Source organism: Carcharodon carcharias, chromosome 18 (assembly GCF_017639515.1).
Source record: "Carcharodon carcharias isolate sCarCar2 chromosome 18, sCarCar2.pri, whole genome shotgun sequence".
Taxonomy (NCBI): Eukaryota; Metazoa; Chordata; class Chondrichthyes; order Lamniformes; family Lamnidae; genus Carcharodon; species Carcharodon carcharias.
In genome coordinates this window covers 1,828,280-1,855,654 of record NC_054484.1, presented here as the reverse complement: position 1 = coordinate 1,855,654, position 27,375 = coordinate 1,828,280, and the positions used below count along the sequence as shown (strand labels likewise).

The following is a 27,375-nucleotide window of genomic DNA, read 5'->3' as shown; positions in this document are numbered from 1 at the left end:
TGCCCACATGTCTGTCCTTGGCTTGCTGCATTGTTCCAGTGAAGCCCAACGCAAACTGGAGGAACAACACCTCATCTTCCGACTAGGGACTTTACAGCCTTCCGGACTGAATATTGAATTCAACAACTTTAGGTCGTAAGCTCCCTCCCCCATCCCCACCCCCTTTCTGTTTCCCCCTTCCCTTTTTTTTCCCAATAAATTATAAAGATTTTCCTTTTCCCACCTATTTCCATTATATAAATAAAAAAAAACCCCACTAGAGCTATACCTTGAGTGCCCTACCATCCATTCTTAATTAGCACATTCGTTTAGATAATATCACCAACTTTAATTTTAACACCTATGTGTTCTATTGTACTATTGTCGTTGACATCTTTTGATGAGCTGCTTCTATCACTGCTTGTTTGTCCCTACAACCACACCCCCGCCCCCCCGCTCCACCTCTTTGTCTCTCTATCTCTCCGCCCCCCCACACACACACCTTAAACCAGCTTATATTTCAACTCTTTCTTGGACTCGAACGCAAGTTCTGTCGAAGGGTCATGAGGACTCGAAACGTCAACTCTTTTCTTCTCCGCCGATGCTGCCAGACCTGCTGAGTTTTTCCAGGTAATTCTGTTTTTGTTTTGGATTTTCAGCATCCGCAGTTTTTTTGTTTTTATGCCATAGATTTTACTTACCCTTTTCAACATTGCCTCCCAAATCAGGATATATTTTCTGTGAAAGATGGAAAGATTACAGCACAAAAGGAGACCGTTTGTGCCAGCTCTCTGCAAGAGCAGTTTAACTAGTCCCACTTCTTTGGCCCTCTCCCCATAGCCCTGCAATTTTTGTTCCCTTGCATTGCTTATGCAACTCCCTTTTGAAAACCACAGTTGAATCTGTATCCACCACCCTTTCAGGCAATGTATTCCAGATCTTGACCACTCACTGCATAAAAAATGCATTTCCTCATATTACTGCTGGTTCTTTTGCCGATCACCCTAAATCAGTGCTCGTTAGTACTCAACCCTTCTGCCAGTGGGAACAGTTCCTCCGGATCTCTATCTGAACCCCCATGATTTTGAACACCTTTATCAAATCTCCTCTCAATCTGCTCTTCTAAGAACAACAATCTTGGATTCTTCAATCCATCCGGGTTACTGTATCCCTGAACAATTGTCGTAAATCTTTTCTGTACACTCTCTGAAGCCTGCACATTCTTCCTAAAGTACAGTGTCCAGAATTGAACATAATACACAATTAAGGTTGCATACAGGTTTATCACAACTTCCTTGCTTTTTATTCTATATCTCTATAAAGCCCAGATCTCGTATGCTTTATTAACAGCTTGAGCAACCTGCCCGTCCATCTTCAATGATTTATGCACCTGTATCCCCAGGTCTCTGTGCCTGCACCACTTTTTAGAATTTAGTTGATATTGCTTTTCTTCATTTTTCCCACCAAATGTATCACTTCACACTTCTCTGCATTAAATTGTATCTGCCATGTGTTCACCCATTCCACCAGCCTGCCTATGCCCTCTTGAAGTCTACCACTCTCCTGTTCACAGTTCACAATACTTCCAAGTTTCATGTCAGCTGCAGATTTTGAAATTGTGCCCTGTACACCGAAGTCTTGGTTATTGATGTAGATCACGAAAAGCAGTGGTCCTTGTACCGACCCTGGGGCAACCCCTCTATATACCTTACTCCAGTCCAACAAATAACCGTTCCCCACTACTGTTTCCTGATAACTCAGCCAATTCTGTATCCATGCTGCCACTGTCCCTTTTATTCCATGAGCTTCAACTTTGCTGACAAACCTATTTAGCCCTTTATCAAGTGCCTTTTAGAAGTTCATATACACCACAGCAACTGCATTTCCCTTATCAACCCTCTCTGCTGCCTCAAAATAACACAATCAATTTGGTTAAACATGACTTGACCTCCCTCCATAGCTCCTTACTCTCCTTTCCACCCACCAGAAACCTCATACTTTCCCTCCTCTACTTCACGTCTCCTTTCCACTCCCTTTGCCCCATTACAGCCCCTTCTCATATCCCTTTCCCCCTCCCATTTGCAAAAGGCCTCATACAGCCTCTTCTCCACTCCATTCCTCTTTTTCATCCCCTTCAACCCCTCTTTCTCATTTCCACTTCTGTCTGCCTCTGCCCTGGTAGATGTCTAAGGAGCCTTGGTGAATTCCTGCAGTGCATCTTGTAAGTGGTACACACTGCTGCTACTGTGTCTCAGTAGTGATTGTTAATGGATGTGGTGCCAATCAAGCAGGCTGCTTTGTCCTGGATGGTGTCCAGCTTCTTGAGTGTTGTGGGTGTTGCACTCATCCAGGCAAGTGGGAAGTATTCCATTACACTGCTGACTTGTGCCTTGTAGATGGTGGACAGGCTGTCGGGAGTCAGGAGCTGAGTTACTTGTTGCATGTTTCCTAACCTCTGACCTGCTCTTGTAGCCACAGTATTTATATGGCTGGGCCAGTTCAGTTTCTGGTCAACGGTAACCCCCAGGATGTTGATAGTGGGGCATTTAGTGATGGTAATGCCATTGACATCAAGGGTCGACGGTTAGATTCTCTCTTGTTGGAGATGGTCATTGCCTGGCACTTGTATGGTGCCATTGTTACTAGCCACTTGTCAGCCCAAGCCTGGATACTGTCAGGTTGCTGCATTTGGAAATGGACAACTTCAGTATCTGAGGAGTTGCGAATGGTGCTGAACATTGTGCAATCATCAGTGAACATCCCCACTTCTGACCTTATGTTGCAAGGAAGGTGATTGATGAAGCAGCTGAAAATGATTGGGCCTAGGACAGTACCCTGAGGAACTTCTGCAATGATGTCCGTGTCTCCCCATCCCATGCACCAGAAACTTCATATGCCCCTTTCCCCACTTTTTCCCCTCCTTTCCAGTCCTCTAGTTGCCACATCCTTTGCCAGTTCTGACAAAAGTTCACTGATGTGAAACATGCCTGACTTGCTGAGTATTGCCAGCATTTTCTGTATTTATCTAATATTTTCAACATCTACAATGTTTTTTGATTTTGCAAGAGAATTTTTATTATTAGGAACATAGGAGCAGGCCATTCAGCCCGTTGAACCTGTTCCATCATTCAATGCGATCATGGCTAATCATTCACGTCAATGGCTTTTTTCCATATTGTCCCATATCCCTTTTGTCAATCTCTACTTTAAACATACTCAATGACTAAGCTTCCACAGTTTTCTGGGATAGAGAATTCCAAAGATTCACAACCGTTTGAATAAAATAAATTCTCCTCATCTCGGTCCTAAGTGGCTTGCCCCTTATTTTGAAATTGTGCCCATTTGTTCAAGACTCCCCAACCAGGGGAAACATCATATCTGCATCTACCTTGTCTATCCCTTGTAGAGTTAAATGGGATCACCTCACATGCTTTGAAACTCTAGAGAATACAGTCCCAGTTTTCCCAATTTTACTTCAAAGGATAGCCCCATCATCCCGGGAACAAGTCTGGCGAACCCTCAATGCATTCCCTCTATGGCAAGAATATTCTTGAGTTACATCAAATTTGGACCGTGGTCAGGGACAGAAGGGTGTGACTGTGAGTGAGGCAGGTATGGGGATTCAAAGATTAGCTTTGGAGGAGCCTCAGCCAGTGCCCTTGTCCAATAGGTACGAGGTTCTTGCTCTCGGTATGGATGAGGGCACAGACTGCAAGGAGGATGAGTGAACTGGCCACAATACTGTGGTACAGAGCGGCATTCAAGCGGGGAGAGAAATGTAGTAGTAATTGGGGATAGCATAGTTAGGGGAATAGACACTGTTCTCTGCAGCAAAGACAGACAGTCCCAAAACAAAAAGTGCTGGAAAAACTCAGATCTAACGGCATCTTTGGAGTGAAAGACAGAGTTAACGTTTCGAGTCCGTATCTCACAGAAAGCCCCAAAGGCTGTGTGGCCTACCTAATGCCAAGATTAAGGACATTTCTTCTGAGCTGGAGAGGAACTTTGAGTGGGAGGGGAAGGACCCAAGTGTTGTGGTCCACGTAGGTACTAACGACATAGGTAGGACTAAGAAAGAGGCCCTGCTGAGGGACTACAAACAGCTCAGGCCTAAATTAAAAAGCAGAATCACAAAGGTTATAATCTCTGGATTACTACCTGAGCCACTTGCAAATTGGCATAGGGTAAATAAGATTAGAGAGGTAAATGCATTGCTCAAAGATTGGTGTGGGAGAAATAGGTGCTGATTCATGGGGCACTGGCACCTGTACTGGGGAAGGAGAGAGCTGTTCTGTCGGGATGGGCTTCATTTGAACCATGCTGATACCCATGCCTGGTGAATCGTATAACTAGGTTGTAGATAGGACTTAAAACTTAATTAGTGGGGGGTTTCAATTGAAGGGAAGTTTAAAAATGTTTTAAAAAGTTTAAAAAAGAAACATGAGAGCAGAGGTGCAGGGAAGTGAAAAGGTGAATGATAATCAAAGTGTGACAGGAAGAGGCAGAAGATATAAGAAAAGGAGTGCAGAATCAGAATGAGCAATAATGATAAAAAGTCAAAGCTTAAAGGGCTTTACCTGAATGCACACAACATTTGCAACAACATAGATGAGTTGACAGCACAATAGAAATAAATTAATATGACTTGATAGCTATTATATTTTTAATTTCTCTCTGGCCATGGGGGAGGTGCCAGAGGACTGGAGAATAGCTAATGTTCTGCTATTTAAGAAGGGTTGTAGAGATAAGCCAGGAAACTACAGGCCAGTGAGTCTCACATAGTGGTAGGGAAACTATTGGAGCAAATTCTGAAGGAGAGAATCTATCTCCACTTGGAAAGGCAAGATTTGATCAGGGATAGTCAGCATGGCTTAGTCAGAGGGAGATCATGCCTAACAAATGTGATTGAATGTTTTGAGGAGGTGACCAGGTGTGTAGATGAGGGGAGTGCAGTTGATGTAGTTTATATGGATTTCAGCAAAGCCTTTGACAAGGTCCCACATGGGAGACTTATAAAGAAGGCAAATGCACATTGGATACAGCGTAATTTGATAAGGTGGATTCAAAATTGGCTTAGTTGGAGGAGACAGAGGGTGATGACAGAAGGATGCTTTGGTGACTGGAAGCCAGTGTCCAGTGGTGTACCACAGGGATCTGTGCTGGGTCCCCTATTATTTGTCCTTTAAATAAATGACATAGATGACTATGTGGGGGTTAGGATTAGTAAGTTTGCGGATGAACAAAGATTGACTGGGTGGTTAACACTGAGCTTGAGTGTCTTGGACTACAGGAAGATATAAACGGGATGGTCAAATGGGCAGATAAGTGGCAGATGGAATTTAACCCTGAAAAGTGTGAGGTGATACACTTTGGAAGGAGTAATTTGACAAGGAAGTATTCAAAGAACTGCATGACACTAGGAAGTTCTGAGGAACAAAGGGACCTTGATATGTGTGTCCATAGATCTCTAAAGGCGGAGGGGCTTGTTAGTGGAGTGGTGAAAAGGGCATATGGGACGCTTGCCTTTATCAGTTGAGGCATAGATTACAAAAGTAGGGAGGTCATATTGGAGTTGTATAGAACCTTGGTGAGGCCACAGTTGGAGTACTGTGTGCAGTTCTGGTCACCACATTGTAGGAAGGATGTGATTGCACTGGAGGGGGTGCAGAGGAGATTCACCAGGATGTTGTGTGGGATGAAACATTTAAGTTATGAAGAGAGGTTGGATAGACGGGTGTTTTTGTTGGAGCAGAGAAGACTGAGGGGCGACCAGATTGAGGTGTACAAGATTATGAGGGGTATGGACAGGGTGGATAGGGAGCAGCTGTTCCCCTTAGTTGAAGGGTCAGTCACAAGTGGACATAAGTTCAAGGTGAGGGGCTAGATGTTTAGGGGGGATGTGAAGAAAAACTTTTTTACCCAGAGGGTAGTGATGGTCTGGAATGCGCTGCCTGGGAGGATGGTGGAGAGTGAAATTCCATCTGCCACTTACCTGCCCATTTGACCATCCCGTCTATATCTATCTCTCAACCTCACTGTTAACCACCTGGCCAATCTTTGTGTCATCTGCAAACTTACTAATCCTACCCCCCACATAGTCATCTATGTCGTTCGCCTCACATCCTTTGAAAAGTACCTGATGAGCACTTGGCACGTCATAACATTCAAGGCTATGGGCCAAGTGCTGGTAAATGGGATTAGGTAGGTAGGTCAGGTGTTTCTCACATTTTGGTGCAGACTCGATGGGCCAAAGGGCCTCTTCTGCACTGTGTGATTCTGTGAACTAACTGCAGCTGCTCTCCGTGAGCTTGTATGCCCCTGTTTAAGGTGGAATAAAACTTAACTTATCTTAAGGAGTAATTTTTAGTTAATTGCTAAATTAAAGAAAAAACTGGACCTTGGATAAAAATTAACTTTTAAAATTCCCTCATTTAACAAACTTCCACTTGGCTGTCTGTTTCCAAAGCAGCAACCCAGTTCAAACCTATTAGTTATAATTCTTTTCGCAACATTGTAGTATGTTTGTGTGTCTGTACATTAACTATTTAGTTAAGAATAGGATCCTTTTTTAATTAACAGAACAAAGCGGAAAAGTTTTTCAATATTGTGGGACAGACAATCGAAAGTTTTGTGAAATCTCTAGATGGAAGCATGAAGGAGCAACAGAAAAATCTGGATTCAGATGAAAACCAGTTTGTTCTGGCATTGGCAGGAATTGTAACAAGTAAGTCTCACCTCTGGTTAAAACAAATGTTTGTGTCCTGTAAACTGAAATTCCTTCAGTAATTTCTCACCTTATCATCATATATGTTACTGCACACAAGCCCTGAAATTTCTACCTGGTTTGGTACTGAAATTTGCTCCCTAACATTACCGATCTCTGTCTCTCCTTCAGTTTATCATCCACAGTTTTGTTACCCCAGACTCAAGCATTCCAATAAGATAAAAGCAAAAAACTGCGGATGCTGGAAATCCAAAACAAAAATACCTGGAAAAACTCAGCAGGTCCGGCAGCATCTGCGGAGAGGAGCACAGTTAACATTTCGAGGCCAAATGACCCTTCAACAGAACTAAGTAAAAATAGAAAAGAGGTGAAATATAAGCTGGTTTAAGAGTGGAGTGTTGGGGCGATAGAGCTGGATAGAGGGCCAGTGATAGGTGGAGATAACCAGAAGATGTCACAGACAAAAGGACAAAGAGGTGTTGAAGATGGTGATATTATCTGAGGAATGTGCTAATTAAGGGTAGAAAGCAGGACAAGTAAGGTACAGATTGCCCTAGTGGGAGTGGGATGGGGTGAAGGAATCGAAAAAGGCTAAAAGGTAGAGATAAAACAATGGATGAAAATGCATTTAAAAATAATGGAAATAGGTGGAAAAAGAAAAATCTATATAAATTATTGGAAAAAAAAAGAGGGGCGAAATCGGAAAGTGGGTAGGGATGGAGGAGAGAGTTCATGATCTAAAATTGTTGAACTCCATATCAGTCAGGAAGGCTGTAAAGTGCCTAGTCAGAAGATGAGGTGCTGTTCCTCCAGTTTGCGTTGAGCGTCACTGGAACAATGCAGCAAGCCAAGGACAGACATGTGGGCATGAGAGCAGGGTGGAGTGTTGAAATGGCAAAGTCTGGGTAATACTTGTGGACAGAGCGAAGGTGTTCTGCAAAGCAGTCATCCAGTCTGCATTTGGTCTCTCCAATGTAGAGGAAACCGCTTTGGGAGCAACGAATGCAGTAGACTAAATTGAGGGAATGCAAGTGAAATGCTGCTTCACTTGAAAGGAATGTTTGGGCCCTTGGACGGTGAGGAGAGGGGAAGTAAAGGGGCAGGTGTTGCACCTTCTGCGGTTGCATGGGAAGGTGCCGTGGGAGGGGCTTGAAGTGTAGGGGGTAATGGAGGAGTGGACCAGGGTGTCCCAGAGGGAACGATCCCTGAGGAATGCCACCGGGGGGGGATGAAGGGAAGATGTGTGTGGTGGTGACATCATACTGGAGTAAGAGGCGGAAATGGCAGAGGATGATCCTTTGAATGCGGAGGCTGGTGGGGTGATAAGTGAGGACAAGGGGGACCCTATCATGTTTCTGGGAGGGAGAAAAAGGTGTGAGGACGGATGCGTGGGAGATGGGCTGGACATGGATGAGGGCTCTGTCAACCACCGTGGGTGGTAAACCTCAGTTAAGGAAGAAGGAAGACATGTCAGAGGAACTATTTTTGAAAGTGGCATCATCAGAACAGATGTGACGGAGGCGAAGGAACTGAGAGAATGGTATGGAGTTCTTACAAGAAGCGGGGTGTGAGGAGCTGTAGTCGAGGTAGCTGTGGGAGTCAGTAGGCTTGTAATGGATATTGGTGGACAGTCTATCACCAGAAATTGAGACAGAGAGGTCAAGGAAGGGAAGTGTCAGAGATGGACTATGTGAAAATGATGGAGGGGTGGAAATTGGAAGCAAAATTAATAAATTTTTCCATGTCCAGACGAGAGCATGAAGCCACACCGAAGTAATCATCGATGTACCGGAGAAAGAGTTGTGGGAGGGGGCCAGGGTAGGACTGGAACAAGGAATGTTCCACATAACCCATAAAGAGACAGGCATAGCTGGGGCCCATGTGGGTACCGATAGCCACACCTTTTATTTGGAGGAAGTGAGAGGAGTTTAAGGAGAAATTGTTCAGTGTGAGAACAAGTTCAGCCAGACGGAGGAGAGTAATGGTGGATGGGGATTGTTCGGGCCTCTGTTTGAGGAAGTAGCAGAGAGCCATCAGACCATCCCGGTGGGGGTTGGAGGTGTAGAGGGATTGGACGTCCATGGTGAAAAGGAGGCGGTTGGGGCCAGGGAACAGGAAATTGTTGATATGATGTAGGGTGTCAGAGGAATCACGGATGTAGGTGGGAAGGGTCTGGACAAGGGGAGAGAGAATAGAGTCAAGATAGCAAGAAATGAGTTCCGTGGGGCAGGAACAGGCTGACATGATCGGTCTGCCGGAAGAGTCCTGTTTATGGATTTTGGGTAGGAGGTAGAAGCAGGTCAACCGAGGTTGGGAGACTATCAGGTTGGAAGCTGTGGAAGGAAGATTTCCAGAGGAGATGAGGTCAGTAACAGTCCTGGAAACAATGGCTTGATGTTCAGTGGTGGGGTCATGGTCCAGGGGGAGGTAGGAGGAAGTGTCTGCGAGTTGACGCTCAGCCTCTGCGAGGTAGAGGTCAGTGCGCCAGACCTGCCTCTTTACTTCCCCTCTCCTTACCGTCCAAGGGCCCAAACACTCCTTTCAAGTGAAGCAGCATTTCACTTGCACTTCCCTCAATTTCGTCTATTGCATTTGTTGCTCCCAATGTGGTTTCCTCTACATTGGAAAGACCAAACGCAGACTGGGTGACCGCTTTGCAGAACACCTTCGGTCTGTCCGCAAGCAATACCCAGACCTTCCTGTTGCTTGCCATTTCAACACTCCACCCTGCTCTCATGCCCACATGTCCGTCCTTGGCTTGCTGCATTGTTCCAGTGAAGCTCAACGCAAACTGGAGGAACAGCACCTCATCTTCCAACTAGGCACTTTACAGCCTTCCGGACTGAATATTGAGTTCAACAATTTTAGATCATGAACTCTGTCCTCCATCCCCAACCCCTTTCCGATTACCACCCCCTCCCTCCCACACACTTTTTTTTCCCAACAATTTATATAGATTTTTCCTTTCCCACCTATTTCTATTATTTTTAAATGTATTTCCATCCATTGTTTTATCTCTACCTTTTAGCCTTATTCCTTCACCCCTCCCCACCCCCACTAGGGCTATCTGTACCTTACTTGTTCTGCTTTCTACCCTTAATTAGCACATTCCTTAGATAATATCACCACCTTCAACACCTCTTTGTCCTTTTGTCTGTGACATCTTTTGGTTATCTCCACCTATCACTGGCCCTCTATCCAGCTCTACTTGTCCCACTCCCCCTTAAACCAGCTTATATTTCACCTCTTTTCTATTTTTACTTAGTTCTGTTGAAGGGTCATTCGGACTCGAAACATTAACTGTGCTCCTCTCCGCAGACGCTGCCGGACCTGCTGAGTTTTTCCAGGTATTTTTGTTTTTGTCAAGCATTCCAATGTCTGCCTTCTGCCTTCCATAAACCTGAGCTCCTCTAAAACTCTGCTGCCCATATCCACCACCTGGACAAATGTAACTTAGGCGTCAAGTTGGGACACGGCGAAGGTGCACCCATTCCAGTTGGCCCTGCAGAGTCTTCCTCACTAACAGCTAGCACTCATGCCAAAATTAGAAAACTCATAGAGCCATTACAACTCTGAAGGCGGATATTTCACACATTGAGACCATGCTGGTCCTCTGAGAACAATCTATTCAAGCTGATCCCCTCACTCTTATCTCTAAAGCTCTGCAAATTTATTTCACTCCCATACAATTTCCTTTTGAAATCACTCATTCGTCATTTCCACTTCTACCACTCTCGTATGCAGCGAGTTCCTGGTCATAGCCACTCCTGCTTAAAAAATGTGCTTCCTTATATCCCCCTGTATCCCTTGAGCAGTTTTACATTTAACTTTATTAATATTTTATTTGCCCTTAAAGTTCCCCACTTTAGGGTATTTTATCATAATACGTAACTCCAGCTGATCAAAGTCTAGTCAGTGTGCAACTATTTCAAGTGACCAGTCAAGCTTTGCAATTGGCTTATTTGAAACGACTTAGGTTTTGGAATGTAGAGCAAAATTTCTAAATTTGCCAATGAATTCTGTAGCGGATTACACACCTCCTGACTCCCTAAACCCTGTCCACCGTCTACAAGGCACAAGCCAGGAGTGTGATGGAATATCCTCCACTTGCCTGGATGAGTGCAGCTCCCACAACACTCAAAAAGCTTGAAACCATCCAGGACAAAGCAGCCCTCTTGATTGGCACCCGTTCCACAAACGTTCATCCTCTCTACCACTAACGAACAGTCATAGCAGTGTGATCCATCTACAAGATGCACTTCAGAAACTCACCAAGCCTCCTTAGTCAGCATCCTCCAAACCCACGACTGCTACCATCTAGAAGGACAAGGCCAGCAGATACATGGAAACACCACCACCTGGAAGTTCTGCTCCAAGCCACTCACCTGACTTGGAAATATATCACCGTTCCTTCACTGTCGCTGGGTCAAGATCCTGGAGCTCACTCCCTAAGAGCACTGTGGTTGTACCTACAGTACCGGCACTGCAGCGGTTTAACAAGGCAGCTCACCACTACCCTCTCAAGGGCAGTTAGGGATGAGCAATAAATGCTGGCGTAGCTCACGATGGCCACATCCCGTAAATGAAAAAAAGGCGGAGTTCAGTGAGACTGGTTGGCTCACTGGGTGACAAGCGTATATGGGGAGTTGATGACAGATCCACAGCATCTGTTAGAACGGGAGTTTGTCACTTGGGGTGGAATTTTCTCAAAATTGCACTAAGTGCACTAGCGGATGGGTAAAATGGACTCCTACCCACCGACAAAAATGTCAGGTTTTCACGCCATGTCGTCCCGAGCCCACCTCATTATTTATCCACTCCCACGAAACACGCTGTTTCCATGGCCAGTGGGCTCTCATTTGCCCGCTTGCCATCACTCCACTGTTGCATCACACCGGCTGCCATCTTTAAAAGGCAGCCGCCAGCAAAGCACTCATCGCCACCAGTTCACCACCGCTGCCTGGGAGACATGGCCAGCAAAGGCAAAAAACTACAGTCCCCTGCTTCAATGTCCATCGAGTGATTGCTGGATACCGTGGAGGCCGCTGGGATGTGCTCTACCACCGCTCTGGTCACAGGATGGGCAACAAAGTCACCAACCAGGCTTGGGAGATGGTGGCAGCGGTGGTCAGCGCAAACACCCTGCAAAGGAGGACAAAAGGATAAATTATCCCCTCTGTTCTACCAGGATAAGTCACTTTTTTCATCACTCCCAACTCACATACTCACAAGCCCATCACATGCCCACAGGGCCCTCATTCATTGCCAGTGCAAGGGACATCAACACTCAATCTTTCACACACACCATCATTGTCCTCATCCCATCCATGGGACCACTCACCACACACAAAAAGACCAGGCATACTTATTATCTGGCCCAGTAGGCATCCTGATACACTTTCCCCACCTCTATCCATGCAGGACAAGCTGAACAGGAGGGAAAAGTTGCAGACAGGTGGAGGGATACAAGAGATCAAACTTCTGACAGAATTTGAAAACAGCCATCCAGCTGGCCAGCAATGAGCGGGACCAGTTCTGTGCTGACAGTGAGGCTGGCGCTGCTCTATCAAGTGAGGGTCCAGCAGTGCAACATCCATCAGATAACCATGCTGTGAGTGATGTGTCCTGTTTCACAGGCCACTGCCTTGCAATAGTTATCTCCCCTTGCTTTTGCAGGCACATCTGCTAAACAGCCAACAGAGTCCATGACCCAGGGCCTCCAATCAAGCTCTGAAGAAACCTCTGAAGAGGAATCTTAAGGCACCCTCCCTGAAGTCCCATCACAGCGCTCACCCACATCCTCCACCAGGGCAGAGACACACAACTCAGTGGGACCTAGCTTTAGAGTAGCCTCGGGATCACAATCTGATGAGCACATCGCACTTTCTGATCCAAGCAGGCAGAGGCAGGGACTTCCCAAGTCCCTGGCACTCAGAGGATTGCTGGAGGCCAGAACGTTGCTGACTCCAAGTCAGATGACGAGCCTCTGGACTCGTTCATGTCTCAGTTTCTGCAGCTGCAAAGGCAAGGTAGGGAACAACAAGAAGGGATGTCCGCTGCACTCCTCAGATTGCGAGGCACGATGGAGGATTCAGGCATTCTTCAGGCTGAGGTGGTAGCAGCAGCATTGCAATGCACTGAGGTCAACATTGGCAGGATAGTGGACGCCATGGAGACCTTGATCCAGAAGTTCACTGCTGCCTGGGCTTAACTCTGTTGCTGATGTCACAGTTGGCCTCCAACAGTGTGTAAGCGAGAGGGTTGCTGGGCAGCTCGATCTCACTCCAGCTACCCCTTCCGCTCACAGAGTTAGTCAGGGACCCTGGGTTATACATAGGGAGGAGGATCAGCAGATGCCCACTACAGGGCCATCCATCCAGGTGACTCTGGGAGTGACTGGCCCATCCGAATCCCATCTTCCTGTAACATCCGCAGCTCCAGCTCCACAGGCCGGGGAGGGTGTCACTACCTCACACCAGGACCCCGAAAGGCTGAGGCCCCCCAAATCTCGGCCCTCCAGAGGAAGCCAGCCAAAGTCATCACAGACAGGGCGTCACAGTCAGCAGGCTGCCTCCACCTTTGTTGTGGATGTCTAGGGAGCACCAAGACGTAGTGGCAGGGTTAGGAAAGTTAAGTAAAAGTAGTTGCACAGCCTGGGCACAGGTGTTGATCACTTGTACATGCTGTTCACTATTGCCAATAAACCCCTAAGAATGTCACCATGCCTGTGGCTCCTTGTTCTGATGAGCAGTGTTCTTGTCACTCAGATGTGAAACCTTTCTGCATAGATAAAAGGCAGGGGTCTCAGTCCAGGGCCTCTTCCCTCTGATCTTTGCAGCCTTCAGACCACAGTGATGGTGGGGGTCATTGCTGCCAGAATGTAGTGGGCAGGCACCACAGATTTCTTTCATTCTCTCTGTGTGCTCTCAGCATCTTTAAGATGGGGCTGGCCCCCATTACACCAGCATCTGTGACCAGTGATGCTGTGCACTAGCTCCTGAAGGGCTGAGGTACTGAAGGCAGACACAGTATCAAATGCGTCTAAACTTTCATGGCTGCATCTCTGAGATGGCCCTGATCATGGAGAGCAAGCGAGCTGCCCTCGGCCAGACAGGACTCAGACATTCTCAGAGGTTATGTGAAGATCTATGGAGTGTCCTCACTGCATGTTGTCATCATCCTCCTGCAATCGAGCAACTATTAGGGCCTCCACTGCGTCTCCATGACAGGAGCATTCTCACAGAGAGTATTTGCAATAAGCCAGACGAGTCAAACGTTCACAACTGCAATGTGAGGATCTACGGGGACTCCTCACTGCATGTCATCGTCATCCTCCACAAATCAGGCAGCTATGAGGGCCTCCCGAGCATGCATGCCTCATCTAGCCAGTGCGAGAACTCCACCCTCGTCATTCTCATCACCGAGGACCCCCTCACCCTCATCCCTGTCGGCGTCCTCCTCATCGGAGAAGACATGCAGCTCTTCCTCAGCCAGCTCTTCTCCCTGTTGCCAGGTTGTAAAAGGTGCAGCGGATGACAACGATGCATGACACCCTCTGCGGACTATATTGCAGGGCTTCACCAGACCGGTCCAGGTACTGGAGCCGCATCTTGAGCATTCCGAACGTCTGCTGCACCTAGTTGCGAGCTGCAGCATGAGCCTCATTTTGGCGTTGCTCTGCTGCAGTCTGAGGCTGCTGCACGGGTGTCATCAGCCACGGCCTCTGCAGATAGCCCCTGTCCCCAAGGAGCCATCTCTGCAGCTTCTGTGGACCCTGGAAGACTGCAGGGATCTGCGAGCGATTCAGGATGTAGGTGTCGTGCACCGTCCCTGGAAACTGTGCGCATACCTACAGGATGCGTTTCTGGTGGTTGCATACCAGCTGCACACTCAGTGAGTGGAAGCCCTTGCGGCTGATGAAGTCTACCGAGTGTAGTGATGAAGACCTGAGCGCCACATGAGTACAGTCAATCACACCCTGCTCCTGTGGGAGATCAGGGCCAATCCAATGGCCCTTGCATTCTGGCTGTCCAGGTCCCGGGCGAAATGCACAAAGTTGTGTGCCCTCGAAGATGGCATCCGTGACCTCAAGGATGCATTTGTAGGTGGCGGATTGTAAAATCCCACAGAGGTCACCTGTGGAGCCCTGAAAGGAGCCACTGGCATAGAAATTGAGCACCGCAGTCACTTTCACAGCCACTGGCAGTGGGTGCCCTCCATGTGTCCTTGGCGCCAAGTCCTGCAGTAAATGGCAGATGTGAGCTACCAGGTCACTAGACATGTGCAGTCATTAGCGACACAAGATCTCAGTCATCTGCAGGAATGGCAGGCAGTGCCTATAGACCCTGGGTGTCGCTAGACGCTGACCAGCCACGGCTCACTGTCACTTCTGGGCAGCATGTGTGGGAGCCCCTGCTGCCCCTTCTTCATGAGGTTGCTGCTCCTGCCTTTGCCCAGGCAGGACTTCAGACATTCTCTCTCCTCCATCTTCTACAGTCTCTGTAGGCCATCAGCCATACTGCTAGGTGACCAGGAGCCATGATCCTGATGTGCTCCTCCTGCGGCATGAAAGAGAGAGAGACGTGGTTATCATGGCTGTTTTTAGTACCTTTCCTGGCCCTATGTGACTGCCCGTTAATGCTTCCCGGAGAGTGCTGGTCACCCCTCGGATGGCCAGAGATGAATGCATTGCACGGCTGCCCTGTCAACCTGGGACATGGGGGAGACAGGTTCAAACCAGGATGCTAAGATTGCAAGGGGCTGTGAGCGGCTCCAGCAGTGACTGCTGCATGGCAGCGTTGGTGAGGAGATTGTACAACATGTGCAGCCCAACTGCTCCACGGTCCAATAAAGTGGTGGAGGACTTGAGGTCTGTGCCAGGGTGGGGGGGTGAGGTATGGAGCGTTTGGTGGCCCTTTGGTGCCACCGCATTGCTTGCATGTGTGGGCAGGCTTGGAGACCGACCCCAATCATATCACTGTGGCTGCGCCTGATCTGTTCCAGTTGCAGAGGCATGGTCAGTTTACACAGGCGTCCCTAATGCCACCTCGATTGCCTGTGCGCAGGATGCAGCGCCAGGGATGCAGCACTTGACTCTGCCCCCAGCAGTCGCCTCTGAGGCTGGCCAGCATTTGCGCCCTGATCTCCCCCACCTCAGCAGTCGTTTCCAAGGGCAGGCATCAGTTGGCCCCCACCACTCCCCACTGGCGCCCCTGAGACCTGTAAACAGCAGGCGAGCTGTGAAGAATGCTGCGCCTCACTCACCTCAGTTTCCCCCAAAGTGAAGGCCACCAAGTGCACGTCGTCTGCGTGCTGTTGTGAAACGTAGCCAGCCACTGGCGGGCTGAGCAGATGATCATGACCTGCCTTCATGCCATAGCCATATTTTCCTCGTATGCCATCTATCATGCCTGCCACCAGTGGGCTTGGAAAACTCTGCCCTTGCTTTCAGAGTGTGGTGTGCCTAACCACAGGTCCCCAATTGGTTTACATGGACTGTGTGCTTATTGTGAACTTGAGAGTATAAGTTAGCTTTTGTAACTTGTGTTATCCTTACACACCCTTATATATCTGTAAAAGTATAGTTGTGGGTGAAGGAGTACTGTAATATAGTTCATCTTTTCTTGTTTAATAATTGTTTTATTCTTTTGTTACAAGTATATCAACTGACCCCTGTGACTTTGTTTCTTAACAAAAAATATAAGTTAGGACCTATCAAGTTGAGTTGGGATCTGACTTGTCTAGTGGTAACATCAGCTGGGATCATAACAATGTATTATAGTAGAAAGACTAAATCTATTTGGCAGGAATATAAAATTGCAGGATGAAATTATTTTTCTCTTTGTCCCTTACCATTAGATTCAGAGCAACTACCTCATTTAAGTCACATACCAACAGAAGGATATACAATGGAGTATGGGACGCCCTCAAATACTTTCTATGGATTTCACATTTCTCACTGGTTTCTCCTATTAGCCTTGTATACTCTTCATCATCCACACGTGTATCTTTTAGCAGGATTTTTAACCTTTAACTGTAGAGTGAGCAAATTGTTGATGTAACTTTTGGACAGTTTGCTTCTTTTGTCTCTGATTCTTATCACATAAAACTATAAATACTCGTCAACACTCTAATGAGAAACATCAGGTTTATTAGGGGATAGGAATAATGTCCTGACAGGGTAAACTCTGGATCAACTGACTCACCAAAAATAATGGCCTTATCATGCCCCGTGGCAATTTTTATTTGGCCTTTTTCACAGGTTTACTGAACAGCATAGATATGTCACTAGCGACAGCATTGGTATTTACAAAATGGCTTACTCGAGCTATTTTTCGTGGAATTTTAACTCTCTTTAGTGACCTCAATATTTCAGGGACAACATTCTCTCTGTATTCGCTCCAACAAAACCTTTCATCATTTTAAAGAGCTCAATGGGTTATCCCTCTGCTTTCTATTTTCAAGTGAGGAGACCCAACATGTCAGTCCTTTTCTGATATGTATACCCACGCATTTGTTATATCATCCTTGTAAATCTTCTCTGTCCTTATTTATAATATTGTGGCCAGAACTGCACACAGCACTATTTAGGTGTGATCTAGCCAATGTTCAATGGACGTTTAGCATAAAATTCCAACTTTTCAATTCTATCCCTCTAGAAATAAAACCTAGTGCTTGTTTTTTTTAATGGACTTGCTAACCTGTGGTGTAACCTTTAGTGATTGATGTATTTGTGGTCTGAGATCCCTTTGTTTCTCTATCCTACCTAGACTTTCATCTTCCTTTTCTTCCTCTCAAAATACATTACCTCACGTTTATCTGTGTTTAACTTATTTGCCCATTCCACAAGTTTATTAATGTCCCCCTGTAATTTGTTGCAATCCTCCTCAGTATTGACTATCTCCCCACTCCTCCCCACCCCCAGTTTGGTGTTATCTGCAAATTTAGGAATTGTGCTTTTGATTCCCAAGTCCAAATCTTTAATGTAAATTGTGAACAGCAACTTTCCCAGCTCTGATGCTTGTGGAACACTATTTCCCATCTTCTGCCACTCTGAATAGCTACCCTTTATTCTCTGCTTTCTGTCTTGAAGCCAGCTAACAATTCATTCTGCCACTTGTTTCCTGATTCCACATTTCCTGACCTTATTCATCAGTCTATTACAGGGCACCTTACCGAAAATCCAGATAAATTACATCTACTATATTACCATTGTCTCCTCTCACTGTTATCTCCTCAAAGTTGGTCAAGCAAGATTTCCCCTTTTAAAATCCATGCATATTTATTATTATATTTCTCATTTTAGATGTTCTTCTATTCTCGTCCTTAGTGAGGATTCCACTGTTTTTCCTCCAACCGATGTTATGCTGACTGGTCTATAATTCCCTTGGCGTGTTCTGTTCCCTTTCTTAAATACTATATATTCTTTCACTGGTCATATGACTCAAACTCTGAGAACATTAGAGTGTAATCATTCCAGATATTTTACCCTTGTCCTCTGCTGTTTTCACAATGACCACTAAGATTGTAGTATTCTGTTTGAAACATTTTTCTTAGTGTCCAACCTTCAACTTTAGGCAACCATCCTCTGCTCCTTTGTTATAATCCAGGAAGCCAGTTGGTGAAGGATACAACTAGTGCCAATCTTTACACAATTTTTAATAAATATTTATTTATGGAGATCCACATTACAAATGTGCACCTCCTAACCAACAACCACAGATTCAGTCTTTGGTATTTGACATCCGTCCATCTCAGGAGACAATGGATTGCGTCCGGTGTGTATGTTACTTCTGGATTGGACATCGTCTGTTGTGGCTGTAGAGGCCAATTTGCATTTGGCAGAGTTCCTTCCACAGCAGGCACAGATGAATGGTTTTGGTCCAAAGTTTATTGATGTTTTTTCCTTCTGGTGGGCTCTATTTTCGGCCACTTGGTCATTTATTTTGCCCTCTGCTTTTAAGTTTAAGTCCTACTGGCTGGACCACAGCAGCACTACTACCAATTCCTGCACCAAACGGGATGAGGCTATGAGCAAACTGAATGAGGCACGGCAGTTCGCCACAACTACTGATGGGATAGTGAATGTGAATTAGAGTGAGTGTGACTTGGAGAAGGCGAGCCTAAAGAAGCAGAATCTGCAACAACTTGAGGAGGAATTATATGAACTGGTAAAGCCCTCAGATGTGGCCCAGCAGCTGCACATGCCTGATGCCCTGGTGGATCTTTCCTACCAGTACTGGAGACTCCAGAGAAAGTTGAATTTCAATAAGCCACTTCTCACTCCAAACACATGAAGTGGACAATCTTGCCCAGCAGGAACAGGATATCTTATACCGATGACTGCAGCTCTTCATGCATCTTCGACAAGATTTGGCGAGGGTGAATATGAGCTTTAAAGTTAACTACACCGCATACAGACTACCGTGGAACCAGTTGTTATTTGTTTCTTTATCAGACCTTGCATTAACAAATAATATCAGTGATCAGTGGGCATCTTAGCCACTATTTAAAAAAGGTGTGGTTAAAATGGCAGCAGTGAAGCAGGACTAGAGTTGTAAGTGCCCACAGTCTATTGAACTCCGAGTCAGCCCCATTCCCACTGAAGTGGGTTAGAATTCCATGAATCCTAAGCTTTAGTTTATTGAGCAACATGTCCCATTTAAAATGGTTTGCATTCCTAGCTCTTATCCCGATCCCTATCTTCTTCCACTCATTTTCTTGCTTGGTTTCCAGATGTGGGAGAATTAGGTTTGTACAATGGGAGGTGGAGCTAACCCTTGCTCCAGCACAATTGAAACTGCTTTGCAAGTCATCTTTAAATTCCTGACTTTGAGCAATTTTGGCGTCAATGTTCAAACACATGCACACAATGTAAAATGTCACAGAGCAAAAAATAGCTGGTTTCAATCCTTGCTCGATGTAAAATTAGTTGATTCAGACTGAGCAAGAGTGGGAGCATCACAATCGTAAGCAGTGTTCCTGACAAAAGATTACAAGAAAATCTGAAGTACATGTGAACTTTGAGTGAAGGACGGCTTGGTTGCAATGCCCCATAGTGAAAGTGAACACTTGGTATTGAAGATTGTTAACAAAGTATCAGAAGGCTGTCAGCACCTGTAAATGTGCACCTCAGTCTTGGTCACTAACTTCAATACAGGAGGATTAAAAAGGGAAAATCATCAAATAAATAAATGAGAAGAAATATGGAGCAAATAGAAAAGTCTTTGTTGCATTGGTGTTTAAATTCCTGTTGTATTAATATCCCTTGTTTTCTTGTAGATTTCCTTGCCTCCTTAGTCTACCCTTTCTCCTACAATCTTGACCAACTAACTTTTTTGCTTCCTGTTTTATCTCCCCTGATGCCTTGAACTATGGATTCTGTTTCTCAATTAACAAAAAAATCATATGATCATCAAATTATATTTTTATTTTCATCCATTCTTTGAAGGCGTGAAGCACCATGTAGTCTCATCATGCTTATCATGTATCAGCGACACATGAGACCCTTAGAGAAATTCCATTAACGATACCTCTGACACATCATCCAGGTTGAATGGGCGGACTGACAAATGCTAGTGTACTTCTTGAAACCAGGTCCACAAGAATTCAGGCAAAACTCCTGCAAAACCAACTTCAATGGACTGGACGCTGTCTGCATGGCTAAAAATCAGCTCTTCCACCAGGTCCTGTTCCCTGAACTCTCAAGTGGACAATATTCCAGGGAAGGTCAAAGAAAATACTTCAAAGACAGTCTGAAGGCCGATAACACTGACCTTAATAACTGGATGGAGCTCACTACCAAGCGTTCAGAATGGCAGCAGCTTGTTCACTGAGCTGCATCACGCTTCAAGTTCATGTCTTAATGATGAGGCAAAGCGATGAAAGAGAAGGAAGTAAATCCTGCAATCTGGATCCCCCTACCTTGTGGAATGTCCTGTCCCATTTACCCAGAGATCTGGGGGTCGAAAATTAGCCTGTTCAGTAATGTGAAGACCCATGACATAAACTCAGAACCCTGAGTCGAAATCATCCTTCAATCAAGGGACAGCCAATGATGGATCTCGCCACCCAGCCATTAGATTGTTGCCTGAGACCACAACCAGGAGAGTGACTTGCCCCTAGCCCTTCTCTTGATTTTTTTCTCCCCAGCTTGTTGGGATTAAAATGAGGGGGGCAAACTTTACTTGGCATCATTTTTTTTTAATCCATTCCTGGGATGTGATTAGGCCAGCATTTGTTACCCACCCTGGTTGCCCTTGAGAGGGTGGTGGTGAGCTGCCTTCTTGGACCACTGCAGTCCATGTGGTATATATGCACCCACATTGCTGTTGGAGGGGAGTTCCAGGGTTTTGACCCAGCGACAGTGGAGGAATAGCGATGTGTCTCCAAGTCAGGATGGTGAGTGGCTTGGAGGTGAATTTCCAGGTGCTAGTATTCCCATCTCTCCGCTGCCTTTGTCCTTCTAGATGGTGGTGGTTGTGGGTTTGAAAGGTGCTGTCGAAGGAGCCTTCCTGCAGTGCATCTTGTAGATGGTACACACTGCTGCTACTGTGCATTGGTGGTGGAGGGAGTGAATGTTTGTGGATGTGTTGCCAATCAAGTGGGCTGCTTTGTTCTGGATGGTGTCAAGCTTCTTGAGTATTGTGGGAACTGGACTCATCCAGGCAAGTGGGGAGTATTCCATCACACTCCTGACTTGTGCCTTGTAGATAGTGGACAGGCTTTGGGGAGTCAGAAGGTGAGTTACTCGTCACAGGATTCCCAGCCTCTGATCTGCTCTTATAGCCACAGTATTTATGTGGCTAGTCCAGTTCAGTTTCTGGTCAATGGTAACCCCAAGGATGTGCTCTTCCAACATTCCAGATTGAAGGTTCATACTGTGGGAAATCGATATGAACTCATGAACTGCTTCATTGCCCACTGCAGAAATCATTTTCTATGAGGACATAACATAAAATCATAATAATAATACAGGAGAGATGGTGGTTTAGGAGGAATGTCACTGGACTAGCATTCCAGTGGCCAGGGTAATGCTATGAGGGCATGAGTTCAAATCCTACCAGCACAGGTGGTGGAATTTAAATTCAATTACTTAATTAGCACATCAGTCTCATCTCACAGGGGAGAAACAATGATCATGAAGGTTGTGCTCCCAGGATGAGGCTATCCCATTGCACTCTGGGTGTGCTGACGCCTGCAATATCCCCAAATGCAGGATACTCGACTGCAAAATTTGTGGTAGTGAGGGACTGCATTTGCGCTTTCCCCTGTTAAAAAAAAAATCACTGAAAACAAGCATGCAGATGCAGCAAGCAGTTAAGGAGGCAAGTGATATGTTGGCTTTCATTGTGAGAGGACTTGACTACAGGAGCAAGGATGTCTTACTGCAGCTGTACAGGGCCTTGGTGAGACCATGCCTGGAGTATTGTGTGCAGTATTGCTGTCCTTACCTAAGAAGGGATATACTTGCCATAGAGGGAGTGCAGTGAAGGTTCACCAGACTGATTCCTGGGATGGCAGGATTGTCATATAAGGAGAGATTGGGTTGACTAGGCCTGTATTCACTGGAGTTTATAAAAATGAAGGAGGATCTCATTTAAATGTATAAAATTCTGACAGGGCTGAACAGACTGGATTCAGGGATAATGTTTCCTCTGGCTGGGGTGTCTAGAACAAGTGGTTACAGTCTCAGGATACGGAGTAGACCATTTAGGACTGAGATGAGGAAAAACCTCTTCGCTCGGGATGGTGAACATGTGGAATTCTCTACCACAGAGGGCTGTGGAAGCCAAGACACTAAATATATTTCAGAAGGAAATAGATAGATTTCTAGACTCTAAAGGCGTCAGCGGGAATAGGGAGAGAGCAGGAGTATGGCGTTGAGATAGAAGATCAGGCATGATCATATTGAATGGCGGAGCAGTCTCGAAGGGCCAAATGACCTACTCCTGCTCCTATTTTCTATGTTTTATTCCATGCCCTTCCTGACTGCTTGTCTCCAGGTACACTGGTCAACAGCAAGGACTTCCCATGCATCAACTCTGATCCCAGTCAACTTGAGGTCTTGCTTACAGACGTCCTTGTAGTGCAGGTGTGGGCAATCTGTTGGTCTTTGCCGATAGCCATCTCGCCATAGAGCATATCTTTAGGGATGCGGCTATTATCCCTTTGGTGCACATGACCCAGCCATCGAAGTCACAGCTGACTCAAGAGTGAACATGCCATGGATCCCTGTTCGCAGGTGTACTTCCATATTGGACTCTCTGTCCTGCCAGGAGATGCCCAATATTCACAGCATTCACAGAATTGTTACAGTGCAGAAGGAGGCCATTGAGCCTATTCTGTCTGCACCGGCTCTCCATATGAGCTATCCCCTTAGTGCCTTTCTCCACCTTCTCCCTATAACCCTACACATTGTTCCTTTTCAGAGAACAGACTCATTCCCTTTTGAATGCCTTGAGTGAAACTGACTCAACCACACTTTCAGGCAGTGCATCCCAGACCTTAACCACTTGTTGCATGAGAGCATACCGCTTTTGCCAATTCCTTTAAATCAGTGCCTTCTTGTTCTTAATCTTTTCACGAGTGAGAACAGACTCCTCATGATTTTAAATATCCCTCAACCTTCTTTTCTCCAAGGTAACCAGTCCTAACTTTTCCAATCTATTTTCATAACTGAAATTCCTCATCCCTGGAACCATTCTCATGAATCTTTTCTGCATTCTCTCCAGTGCCTTCAAATCCTTCTTAAAGTGCGGCACCCAGCTCAGGCCAAACTAGTGTGCTATATAAGCTTTTGTACTCTAAGCCCCTATTAATAAAACCAAGGATACTATATGCTTTAATAAATGTTATCACAACCTGTCCACCCACCTTCAATGACTTATGTGGTTTTGTACATAGTTTCCCCAGCTCCTGCACCCACTTTAGAGTTGTACCTTTTATTTTATATTATTTCTCCATGTTATTCCCACCAAAATGAATCACTTCATGTTTCTCTGCTTTGAATTTCATCTGCCATCTGTCTGCCAATTCCACAAACTTGTCTATGTCCTTTTGAAGTTCTTCACTATCCTCCTCACAGCTCACAGTGCTTCCAAGTTTTGTATCATACGCAAATTTTGAAATTGTGCCCTGTACACCAAGGTCATTAACATATATCAGGAAGAGCAAGGGTCCCAACACTGACCCCTAGGAAATGCCACTACATTCGGAGGAGCAGGAATAGGCCATTCGGCTCCTTGAGAGTGCTCTGCTATTCAATAAGATCATGCCTGATCTGACAGTAACCTCAAATCTGCATCCTGCCTACCCCCGATAACTTATCACCCCTTGCTTACCAAGAATCTATCCACTTCTCTTGTAAAAATATTCAAAGACTCTGCCTACACTGCCTTTTGAGAAAGAGACTTCCAAAGACTCACCATCCTCAGAGAAAAACTTTTGCCTCATCTCTGTTTTAAATGGGCGACCCCTTATTTTTAAACAGTGTCCCTCAATTCTAGATTCGCCCACAAGAGCAAACATCCTCTGCACATCCACTCAGTCAAGACCCTCCGAACCTTATATGTTTCATCAAGTCGCCTCTTACTCTTCTAAACTCCAGCAGATACAAGCCTAACCAGTCTAACCTTTCCTCATAATATAACCCACCTATTCTAGGTATTAGTCTGGTAAGCCTTCTCTTAACTGCTTCCAATGCATTTATGGGAGTTTTGGAAAATTAAAACCATTGCATCAACTATCTCACTATCCACACCTTTTAAGACCCTAGGAAGATGCCCATCGGGACCTGGGCTCTTGTCAGCCCGCAGCTCCAACAATTTACTCAGTACCACTACTCTGGTGATTTTAATTTTCCAGAGTTCCTCCCTCCCTTCCATTTCCTAATTTATAGGATTTTACTTGTATCCTCTATAGTGAAGACTAATGCAAAATACCTGTTCAATTCATCTGCAATCTCCTTGTTTTCCATTATCAATTCTTCAGACTCTCTTTTTATAGGGACCACGCTCACTTTGTTAACTCGTGCCTTTTTTAAATACTTATAGAAACTCGTACTATATGTTTTTATATTTCTGGCCAGATTCCTCTCATACTCAATTTTTCCCTCCTTATTTAGTCATCCTTTGCTGCACCTTAAATTCTGAACAATCTTCTGGCCTTCCACCTATCTTTGCACAATTATGTGCTCTTTCTTTAAATTTGATACTCCCTTTAACCTTTCTAGTTAACCACGAATAGTGTGTCCGTCCCTTTGACTTTTTCTTATTCGTTGGAATGTATCTATTCTGTGTATTCTGAAATTCTGGGGCTCCACAAATATTCTGTTGTGTGGCATTACCTCCATGCTAAAGGGGATAGATTTTTACGAACTCAAGACTGGGCCTCCATGAGGTGCCAAGGGCCATCAGCAGCAGCAGAATTGTACTCGAACACAATCTGTAACCTCATGGCATATCCCCCACTCTGCCATTACGATCAAGCCAGGGGATCAACCCTAGTTCAATGAAGAGTGCAGGAGGGCATGCCAGGAGCAGCACCAGGCACACCTAAAAATGAGGTGTCAACTTGGTGAAGCTATAACACAGGACTACTTGCATGGCAAACAGCATAAGCAGCAAGTGATGGACAGGGCAAATTGATCCCACAACCAATGGATCGACCTAAGCTCTGCAGTCCTGCCACATCCAGTCGCGAATGGTGGTGGAAAATTAAAAAACTCACTGAAGGAGGAGGCTCCACAAGTATCCCCATCCTCAATGATGGGGGAGCCCAGCACATCAGTGCAAAAGATAAGGCTGAGACATTTGCAACAATCTTCAGCAAGAAATGCCAAGTGGATAATCCATCTCGGCCTCCTTCGGAGATCTCTAGCATCACAGATGCCAGTCTTCAGTCAATTTGATTCACCCCATGTGACATCAAGAAACAGCTGAAGGCACTGGATACTGCAAAGGCTATGGGCCCTGACAATATTCCAGCAATAGTACTGAAGACTTGTGCTCCAGATCTTGCCACGCCCTAAGCCAAACTGATCCAGTACAACTACAACACTGGCATTTACCTGGCTATGTGGAAGATTGCCCAGGTATGTCCTGTCCACAAAAAGCAGGACAAATCTAACCCAGCCAATTACCGCCCCATCAGTCTACTCTCAATCATCAGCAAAGTAATGGAAGGGGTCATCAACAGTGCTATCAAGTGGTATTTGCTTAACAATAACCTGCTCACTGACGCCCAGTTTGGGTTCCGCCAAGGCCACTCAGCTCCTGGCCTCATTACAGCCTTGGTTCAAACATGGACAAAAGAGCTGAACTCCAGAGGCGAGGCGAGAGTGGCTGCCCTTGACATTAAGGCAACATTTGACCGAATGTGGCATGGAGGAGCCCTAGCAAAACAGGAGTCAATGGGAATCAAAGGGAAAACTCTCCGCTGGTTGGAGTCATACCTAGTACAATGGAAGATGGTTGTGGTTGTTGGAGGTCAGTCATCTCAGCTCCAGGACATCACTGCAGGAGTTCTTCAGGGTAGTGTCCTTGGCCCAACCATCTTCAGCGCTTCATCAATGACCTTCCATCATAAGGTCAGAAGTGGGGATGTTCATTGATGATTGCACAATGTTTAGCACCATTCCCAACTCCTCAGATACTGAAGAAGTCCTTGTCCAAATGCAGCAAGATCTGGACAATATCCAGGCTTGGACTGACAAGTGGCAAGTAACCTTGGTGCCAGGCAATGTCCATCACCAACAAGAGAAAATCTAATCACCGCCCCTTGATGTTCAATGGCATCACCATCACTGAATTCCCCACTATCAACATCCTGGGGATTACCATTGACCAGAAACTGGTCAAGTACTGTGGCTACACGAGCAGCTTAGTTGCTAGGAATCTTGCGATGAGTAACCCACCTCCTGACTCCCCAAAGCCTGTCTACCATCTACAAGGCACAAGTCAGGAATGTGATAGAATACTCCCCACTTGCCTTGATGTGCTTAGTTCCCATAACACTCAAGAAGCTTGACACTGTCCAGGACAAATCAGCCCATTTGATTGGCACCTCATCTACAAACATTCACTCCCTCCACCGCTGAAGCACAGTAGCAGCAGTGTATACCATCTACAAGATGCACTGCAGGAATTCACCGCGGCTCCTTCGACAGCACATTCCAAACCAATGACCATTACCATCTAAAAGGACAAGGGCAACAGATAGATGGAATCACCACCACCTGGAAGTTCACCTCCAAGTCACTCACCATCTTGACTTGGAAATATATCGCCATTCCTTCACTGTCGCTGGGTTAAAATCCTGGAACTCCCTTCATAACAGCACTGTGGGTATACCTACACCACATGGACTGCAGTGGTTCAAGAAGGCAGCTCACCACCACCTTCTCAAGGGAAACTAGGGATGGGCAATAAATGCTGGTCCAGCTAGTACACCCAGTGAATTAATTTAAAAAAGAAATATCCACTTAACTGTTTGGCACTGCATCTCTATTGACCTTTCCCGTAACCTAATTTGCCAATTTATTTAAGTTTAAAAACATGTTCTCAGACCCATTCCTGTATCCCTCAAACTGAATTAAAATTCAATCGTATTATGCTCCCTGCTACCTAGGGCCGCTTTAGTTAATCCCATCTCATTGCACAGTACCAGGCCTA

The 27,375-nt window shown here is 45.8% G+C and overlaps 1 protein-coding gene and 1 non-coding gene across 2 annotated transcripts in view; both read left to right on the top strand.

Annotated features, from left to right (window-relative positions):
• LOC121290901 (heat shock transcription factor 2 binding protein) overlaps window positions 1–27,375 on the top strand; it is a 173,992-nt gene that overhangs the window by 101,497 nt on the left and 45,120 nt on the right. Inside the window, exon 5 of the mRNA XM_041211938.1 lies at window positions 6,559–6,703. Coding sequence (XP_041067872.1) covers window positions 6,559–6,703 — 145 coding nt within the window. The remainder of the gene's footprint in view (window positions 1–6,558; window positions 6,704–27,375) is intronic.
• On the top strand, window positions 21,812–21,975 carry LOC121290990. The gene has a single exon (XR_005945924.1). It is a non-coding gene; the product is annotated as a U1 spliceosomal RNA (small nuclear RNA).